This window comes from Passer domesticus, chromosome 3, assembly GCF_036417665.1.
Source record: "Passer domesticus isolate bPasDom1 chromosome 3, bPasDom1.hap1, whole genome shotgun sequence".
Taxonomy (NCBI): domain Eukaryota; kingdom Metazoa; phylum Chordata; class Aves; order Passeriformes; family Passeridae; genus Passer; species Passer domesticus.
In genome coordinates, this window is record NC_087476.1 from 403775 (window position 1) to 412363 (window position 8589).

At 72.6% G+C, this 8589-nt stretch overlaps 1 protein-coding gene across 5 annotated transcripts; it reads right to left on the reverse strand.

Moving 5' to 3' along the window:
- Window positions 1-341: 341 nt before the first annotated feature.
- Window positions 342-7639, reverse strand: MAPRE3 (microtubule associated protein RP/EB family member 3). Of its 5 annotated transcripts, none has more exons than XM_064411415.1 (8): window positions 7497-7636; window positions 5779-5924; window positions 2786-2913; window positions 2556-2701; window positions 2224-2425; window positions 1535-1686; window positions 1309-1461; window positions 342-1122 (listed from the first exon to the last, which is right to left on the reverse strand). In XM_064411415.1, exons 2-8 carry the CDS (start codon window positions 5784-5786, stop codon window positions 1054-1056), a joined length of 858 nt encoding a protein of 285 aa, XP_064267485.1. In that variant the 5' UTR covers window positions 5787-5924; window positions 7497-7636; the 3' UTR covers window positions 342-1053. The 5 variants fall into 5 exon arrangements, with proteins under 5 accessions (XP_064267485.1, XP_064267487.1, XP_064267483.1 ...); XM_064411417.1 differs by lacking the exon at window positions 7497-7636 and adding an exon at window positions 6254-6396 and having other exon boundaries at window positions 2269-2425; XM_064411413.1 differs by lacking the exon at window positions 7497-7636 and adding an exon at window positions 6254-6395.
- Window positions 7640-8589: the final 950 nt, after the last annotated feature.

The window sequence follows — 8589 nt, forward strand, 5'->3', positions numbered from 1 at the left end:
TCCTCGTTGTTCCTCACCCCCGCAGGAATGTTTTCCCAGCCCTTTTGCCTCTTGCTCCGCAGCGCCCCTGCTCTATCCAGGATCCCTTCCTGCCCCAGTAAATCCCGCATCCCTCGGAATCCCGCCCGGCCCGAGGCAGGAGCCGGCGCCGCGGTCGCTCCGGGCTCTTGCAGCCCGTATTAACTACTATAAACACTGCTCGCCCAATTTCTCCTCACACGCTGTGCTCCAGAGCCCCCACCCGGCTCCACTCGCCCTGCACGGCCCTGCCGAGGGTCTGTCAGCTCAGGGGAACCCCCGGGCAGGGAGCGAGCCCGAGCGCCTGCAGTGACCCCAGCACGCAGTGTTACCACACGAGTTTATTTAAATAAAACCGAACACAGATGCAGCGTTGCGACCGGAGTGATGGACCAGACAAGCGATGCGACGGGGACGTGGCAGCCGGGGCGGGTGGCGCTGCGAGCCCAGCCCCGGCTCCGGGGCCACGGGCGAGAGGAGAGGGCCCACTGCCGTTCCATGCCGTGCTCAGGACAGCCCCTCTCCGGGACCCCCGTGTCTGCAGGAGCCCCCCGCTGCCATGCCCGCACTGGGCTGCCTTTCCTTTTCGCCTTCCCAGGGAGCTGAACCGACACCTCTCTCCCCTGCTCCGTGGCCTCCCGCTCCCCCAGGCTGCCAGGCCGGCTCTGCCACGGGGGTCCCGGGGCCGGAGGGTCCCAGCGAGGCGAGCAGCACACCCCGGGCCAGCCCTTCTCCCTCTCCCCGCGGGCACGCAGGACACCAGGGCGGACGCGGCACTCGCTGACGCCAGGGGGACAACAGAAATAAATATGGGGAGGGGGCGGCGCGGGGCAGGCCCCGGCGCGGGGCCGGAGCCCGTCCCCAGCCCCAGCCCCGGCGCAGCCGCGCTCCTCGCCGGGGTGCTGGCTGCTCATGGAGATGGAGGCTCCCCCCGGGGCTGCGGGCCCGCGTGGCGTGTGACGGTGCGGGGCGAGGCGCGGGCTCGGCCCTCCAGCCTCGGAGCTGGGGGCGGCGCGGGGCGGGCGCGGGCCGGGGCTAGTACTCGTCCTGCTCCTCTGGCGGCTGCTCCTCCAGCTCGTCATCCTCCGGTGGGGCAAAGCCCTCCTGGGGGGAAGCATGGCAGCCGTGGGCACAGGTGGGCACCCCAATCTCTGCCTGGCGTGGCGTGAGGGCTTTGGCAAAGCCCAGCCCTCTCCTGGCACAGAGTGAACAAGGCCAATGCACCTGGGGGGAAAGGGGGTCCCTCCCCGCCCAGGGACGTCCACGGGCTCCCGGGTGCCCAGCCCTCACCTCTGTGGCATAGAGGACGCTGACGATGCCGGTGATGATGGGGCTGTTCTCGTTCTCGTGCTCCTGGCAGATGAGCTCGATGTCCCGCAGCTTGCTGAAGTAGAAATCCCGCTCCTTCTCCAGCCCGTCCACCGTCAGCTTCAGGTCCATCAGCTGTGGGGCGCAGCCCGAACCCTCAGCCCCCAAGGCCGCGGTGCCCCCCGCCCCCGGCGGGACCCCTGCCCACCTGCTGGTTGAGCTCCAGGATCTGGGCGTCAGCCTCGGTGCCGCCGTTGCGGGCGGCGGGCGAGTTTTTCCGCAGGATGCCGCTGGGCACGTTGCCGAGGCGGGCTGGGTTCGGCGTGTTCTTGGGGCCCGTCGGGGAGGTCCTCTGGGGGACTTGACAGCACACGGGGACCAATGGGTTAATGCCGGCTGGGGGGGCTGCCAGCAGGGACCCCCCGTGCATTGAGTGGGGGGCAGCAGCAAGGGCAGGCGGATCCCCTGTGCAGAGCCACAATTCTCCCAACTTCAGCCTCCCCCCTGCCTCAGTTTCCCCTGGCAAATCCTGCCCTCCACGGGTGCTCGTGGCTTGTCTGGGGTTCAGCATGGGATCTGAGGAGGCCCCAGACCCTGACAGCTCCCGGTGGGCCAGCACAGGGAGCCCCCAGTGCCCACGGGAGCTGCACAGCACGGGGGGATGGCAGCCAGGGGGGCTGGGGTGACAAACCAGGGCCGAGCAGGCGGGTGCAGGCAGGCAGGATCCCCGTGCCCCGCAGCCTGGGTGTCCCTGCAGACCCGCCCAGACCCCCGTGGCAGGCAGGGCAGGGCAGGGCAGGCAGCAGAGGGGCGCAGGCAGGGGCAGGGGGACGCCCGGCCGTGAGCAGGGGTGCAGAGGGCGGGGGGCAGCGCTCGCTGGGGGGCCCCGGGCATTACCTGCAGTGCCAATGGGTTTCTTGGGTTTGTTGTAGATGTGATCACCTGGGTTAGGGGGGGGCGCGACGTCCTGGCCCTGCCGCGCCAGCAGCGGGTTGTACTCCTTCCCGTCGTAGTTGGCGTCAAAGAACTTCTTGAACCACTGGATGAACTCGAAATTGTCCTGGAACTTGCCCTTCACCAGCCGCTCCACCGCGATGATCTGGGGGCACACCGAGGGGCCGGTGGGGCCGTGCTCCCAGCCTGGCCTGGACCAGCAGGGACACGGGCACGGGGCAGCACGGACCCGGCGGGGTGACCCCGCACAGCCCCCGCTGTCCCCAGCGACCTACTTTGTCCACTCCCATCTTCTTGAAGGCGGCCTGCAGCACCTTGAAGTTGTGGATGTACTCGTGCTCCAGCTTGGCCTGGAACTTCACCTTCCGCAGGTGCACGCAGCCGGGGAACAGCATGTCCATGAACTGGCAGTAGGCTGCCCCTGCGCCGGCCCAGGCCACGGTCACGGGGGGCTGGGGGCACCCTGAGAACGCCCCCGTGCCCCCCACACCGCCCCAAAGCCCACCTGAGCAGAGCTGCTCGATCTTGGTGTAGTTGAGCTGCAGGGAGTCGTTGACCCAGGCCAGCATGTCATGGCGGCTCAGGTTCTCGCTGGTCACCGACGTGGAGTACACATTGACGGCCATGCCCCAGCTGCCAGGAGACAGGGCCACACTGGCACCCCGGGCACCCCAGCCCCGCACCAGGGCACTGGCACCCGGGGTGCCCATCCCAACTGTGCTCCAGCACCAGGGCACTGGGACCCGGAGTGCCCATCCCAACTGTGCTCCAGCACCAGGGCACTGGGACCCAGAGTGCCTATCCCACCCAGACACCAACACCAGGGGCACTGGGACCCGGCATGCCCATCCCAACTGTGCTCCAGCACCAGGGGCACTGGGATCTGGGGTGCCCATCCCACCCAGACACCAACACCAGGGCACTGGGACCCATTGTGCCCATCCCAACTGTGCTCCAAAACCAGGGGCACAGGGATCTGGGGCATCCATCCCACCCAGATTCCAGCACAGGGGCACTGGGATCGAGGGTGCCCATCCCACCCCATCTCCAGCACCAGGGGCACAGGGATCTGGGGTGTCCATGCCATTCAGACTCCAATACCAGGGGCACTGGGACCCGGGGCATCCATCCCACCCCATCTCCACCACCAGGGCACTGGGACCCGGGGTGCCCATCCCAACTGTGCTCAGCCAGCAGGGGCACTGGGATCTGGGGCATCCATCCCATCCCATCTCCAACATCAGGGGCACTGGGACCCAGGGTGTGCATCCCATTCAGACTCCATCACCGAGGGCACTGGGACCCGGGGCATCCATCCCAGCTGTGCTCCAGCACCAGGGACAGCAGGGCCCTGCTGTCCCTGTGCTCCCTGTGGGCCCCCCCACTCCAGCTGCACCCCAGGGTATGGCAGGGAGGCACGAGGGCCCCCAAGAGCCCCGGTGTGACCCCCCTGGCCAGGTGGGGCCCTGCCCTGAGCAGGTGCCCAGGGGAGCCGGGTGTGGGGTGCTGGGTGGATACAGAGCAGGGGGAAGGGGTCCCAGGCCACAGGCACTGCCCAGGGGATGCCAGCACTGCCGAGGGCACTGCCCCTGCTGCCCTGGTGAGCTCAGGGGCTCCGGGGGCTGGTGCCCATAAGCAGCTTAGGGCCCCCCTCTCCGGCCCCCGGTGCTGCCTAATCTGCCGGGGCCGGGATCGGGATCGGGGTCCATTAGAGCAGGGCTTAGAGGGGCAACATCTGCCGGCCCGCAGCCTACGCCCAGATGGCTGGGGGCTGCAGGACCCCCCGGCTGCAGCCCAGCCCGCCAGGGCACAGAGCCCCAGCAGAGAGGGGGGGGCGCTGAGCCCCGCTCTCACCGTGCTGCACAAAACGCTTCGGGGCAGCCACCGAGGGCCGGCCCCGCTGCCCTCCCCGGGAGCGGGGGTCCCGGCGCTCCCGCGGCCCCCCCGCACGGCAGCGGCGGCAGCGGCGCCGTTAATCCGCTTCCCTCCCCGGCCAGGGGGGCCGCGGGCCCGGGCCAGCTGCCAGGCGGGGGCAGGGCGGAGGGGCAGCCCCCCAAGCCCCCCTCCCGTGCCACAGCCCGGGGGATGAGGGGGGCACAGCACAGCGCACATCTGCGCCCCCACACCGGGGGCTGTGCGGCGCTGCCACCCCCCGGGGCCGGTTTTTGGGGGGCAGAAGGTCCCGGTGGCCGCAGTGCCCCCCGTTCGGGCACAGCACCACGGTGACTCAGCACCGGCGATGTCGCACGGCCGTGGCGATGGAACCCCCGGCACTGAGCCCACCCGGGACCCCCCGTTCCGCCGTGTTCCCGCACGCAGCCGCGGGGGGGGTCGGTATTTTTAGCCACCACCGCAGCAGCAGCTGGAACCGGGGCCCCCGCGCCGCCGCCGCCCCCGCACGGCGAGCTGCGCACCGGCCCGCTCCCGGTACCGGCGACGGCCACGGCCCGTCCCGCGGCTCCGCGGCAGTGGGGCGCGGGCAGGGGTCCCCCAGGGCTGTCCCCCCCTCCCCTGGCTCCGGCAGGAGCTGAGTCATGCGCGGCGCTGAGCCAGAGCCACGCGCACTGCGGTGCCGCCGGTACCGCCGGCGGGGCGCGGGGCTGCGGCGGGGAACGGGCACGGGGCACGGCGGGGAACGGCGAGGAGCCGCTCACCCCCCTGCCATCGCCGGCCCTTCCCCAGATCACGGGGATGCGGGGGATGCCCGCGGGACCCGCACGGCCGCCGGGGCTCTGCGGCATCCTGCCCGGGGGCGCTCCCGGGGAGCGGGGCTGGGACCCCCCGGTTACACTGGCATGAGCCGGGGTGTCACCGCGCCAGCCGCACCTCGAGTCCCGCACATACCGGCACGCGTGAGAGCGCGGGTCGAGCCCCGACCCACACCGAGAGCTCTGACCCACACCGAGAGCCGTGCCCCACACCGAGAGCTCTGACCCACACCGAGAGCTCTGACCCACACCGAGAGCTCTGACCCACACCGAGAGCCGTGACCCACACCGAGAGCCGTGCCCCACACCGAGAGCTCTGACCCACACCGAGAGCTCTGACCCACACCGAGCGCCGTGCCCCACACCGAGAGCCCCGACCCACACCGAGAGCCGTGCCCCACACCGAGAGCCCCGACCCACACCGAGCGCCCCACACGCGGAGGGAGCCGTGATCCCGCCGGGAGCGCCCTGCCCCACCGGGAGGCACCGGCGCGTCCCGGCGGCGGAGCGGGGACGCCGCCCGGGGCTGGCGGTGCCACCCGCCCGTCCCCACCCTCCCGAGCGCCTCCCGAGCCCCCGGCGCAGCGCCGAGCACGGCCCGGTGTAATGACAGGGCAGCCGGGGCCCGCGGCACCCTGCGACCCGCGGCCGCCCCGGCGCCGGGCCATGGAGGCGCCCGGGGCCGGTTTGCCCCCGGTTCTCGCCAAAAATCCCGACTGCAAATAAGAACCGAGCCCAGATCCCGGCAGGCCGAGAGGAGAGGGGCTGCGGCGGGGCGGGGGACGCTTACCGCTGCATTTTAATTGTCCGGGCGGCAGCCGCTAATCACGGCCCGACGGCGACCGAAGCCCCGGGCGTGCGTCCGTGCCCGTCCCGTGCCGGGGCGCACGCAGAGGTCCGTCCGGGCCCGGTCCCACGGCGCAGCCCGCGGCCGCTCTGCCCAAACAAACGGGAGCAGAGTGAGGCCGAGAGCGCGGCACCGGCGGGCACCGGGAGCCGAGCAGCGCGGCGGTGCCGGTGCGGACTGGGCTGCGCGACTGGCGGCTTCTATTTTGGGAGCCGTCCCGGTGGCTTCTCAAGTGACAAACACGCCGGGGGGGTGGCAGACAGCCCGGCGGGGCTGCCGCGGATCCGCACGGTGGCACCGGCGCCAGCACCGGGGGCCGCTCGCCCACGTCCCCTCCCCGGTGCCTTCCCCCCGCCCCGAGCGGAGCATCCGCGCCGTGCCCCGGGGGGTTGGCGGGGCTCCGTGCCCAGCTCCGTACCGGCTGCGGCCCTTCCCCGGCTGGCGGCGAGGCAGCGCGGCCGCTCAGCACCGGCAGCGGCGGGGCCGCACCGAGCGATCCCCGCTGCCGCTAACCTAAATACCTCGGTACGGCGGCGGAGCATGTGCAGAGCGAGCCCTCCCCCCGCGCCTGAAATATTAATGCCGCGGATGAGCCGAGCCGAGCCGAGCCGGGCCGAGCCGAGCCGAGCCGAGCCGAGCCGAGCCGGGCCGGGACACGCTCGCAGCCCCGGCCGGGACAGCGCGCCCGGGACACGCCGCCGGGCAGGGCTGTCCCCAGAGGGTCCCCCAGACCCCTAAACAGCCCCAGAGCCCCCTAAACAGCCCCCGAAACACCCCCAGAGGCACGGCACGCGCCCGCGACATCCCGGGAGCCCCGTCGGGGACCGGGCGGCGTGCCCGGCCGCGGCGGGAGGAGCCGCGGACAGATCCCCGGTGCTGGGAGATGGGGCTGGGTATCCCGGGAACGGCGGGGAGCGCAGAGAGGGGCCCGGCCCCGTCCCGACACCGCCACCTCACCGGCGACACCGCGGTACCGGGACACGGCCGCACCGGGGACACGGCGGTACCGGGACACTGCTGTAGCAGGGACACCGCCGTACCGGGACAGCGCGGTACCGGTGACGCCGCCGCCGCCGTGCCGCCATGAGCCGGAGCCCCGGGAGCGCGTCACGCTCGGTGTGTCACGGTGACAGCCACCTGCCGCGGGGCGGCACCGGCAGGGCCCGAGCGGCGGCCCCCCGGCTCCCGCGGGTCTCCGGGTGATGCCCGGGCCCGACGGTGCCCGGTACCGGCAGCGGTGCCCGGTGCTGCGCGGGGCCGGAGCGGAGCTGCAGCTCCCGCCGTGCCGTGCCGTGCCGTGCCGGTACCGTGCCGGGACGCGGATGGAGCCGCGGCCCGGACGCAGGAACGGCCGCCGCTGAGTCAGGCCGGGCCTCGCCGCCACCGGCGCCACCGGCGCCGCCGCTCAGCCCGGCCCGTTCGGGCCCGGCCCCGCCGCTCCATCCCCGGCGCCACCGCGCCAGCCGGGCCGCCTCACCCCGGACGCGCCGTGCCCGGAGCCCCTCCGGCCTCTCCCGCCCAGCCCGGTGCGGGCCCGGCCCCGCCGCTCCATCCCGCAGCCCCGCGGCCGCCCCGGCCGGTGCTGGCGGGCGGCGCGGCCGGTGCGGGGATGCGGCTGATGCCAGCGCTGCCCGCTGCCCTCCCGGCCCCGCCGCACTCACCGCTCGGCCGCGGCCGCCGCCGCCGCTCCGCTGTCCCCGCTCCGCCGCGCCGGGACCGGGACCGGGACCGGGACCGGGCCGGAACCGCACGGGCCCACCGCGCCTGCGCCGCCCCCGTGGGCGGAGCCAGCCGCCCCGCCCCGCCCCCGCTGCCATGGCAGCGGGCGCGCCACGCCCCCTCGGGCCCGGGAAATGGGTTGGCCACGCCCCCATCACGCATCGCAAGGGGCTGGCCACGCCCCTCTTTGCTGCCATGGCAACGCGATGGCCACGCCCCCTCCGGTCATGACAACAGACATGGCCGCCCCCGTCGCCATGGCAACGGGCCCCACCAGCGCCCCCTGGCGGCGGGCGGCGGCCTCTGCACCCCCGAACCCTCGGGGACCCCGAAACGCCCCCAGACCCCGAAACACCCCCAGACCCCCTAAACACCCCCAGACCCCCTAAACAGCCCTGAAACACCCCCAGACCCCCCTAAACAGCCCCAGACCCCCCTAAACAGCCCCCGAAACACCCCCAGACCCCCATAACAGCCCCAGACCCCCCTAAACACCCCTGAACATCCCCTAAACAGCCCCTAAACACCCTCAGACCCCCCTAAACAGCTCCAGAACCCCTAAACATCCCTGAAACACCCCTAAACACCCCCAGAGCCCCCCTAAACACCCCCATACCCTTCGGGGACCCCCCTAAACCCCCCCAGAGCCCTCAGGGACCCTCGGGGCCGTTCTGTGACCTTTCAAGACTCTTCCCGGGGTCCCCCCTCTTGGTGTCCCCCAAGACCCCTCTGGGACCCCCCGAGCCTCCCAGAGCCCCCCGAGCCCCAAGTGGCCCTGGGGACCCCCCCTGGCACACCCAGAGCCCCCCGTGCCCCCTGCACCCCCCGTGTTTGTGCACCTGAGCTGGGGTGTCCTCGCGGTGACAGGGCCAGCTCTGTGACCCCCCCGTCTCACCGTGTCCCCACACGTGTCCCCAGAGCTTCATGCATGTCCCGTGTCCCTGTGGTTCCACCTCCATGCCTGTCCCCGCGCGTGTCTGCTCGTGTCCCCCCATGTCTCCGCTATCCCTTCTGCGTCCCTCTGTCCCACCATGT

Coding starts and splice junctions, on each gene's coding strand:
- MAPRE3 (XM_064411415.1), bottom strand. Junction 2,702..2,785: donor GATCGAGCAGCTCTGCTCAG/GTGGGCTTTGGG, acceptor GGGCCGGCGCAG/GGGCAGCCTACTGCCAGTTC. Junction 1,687..2,223: donor GAAACCCATTGGCACTGCAG/GTAATGCCCGGG, acceptor TGTGCTGTCAAG/TCCCCCAGAGGACCTCCCCG.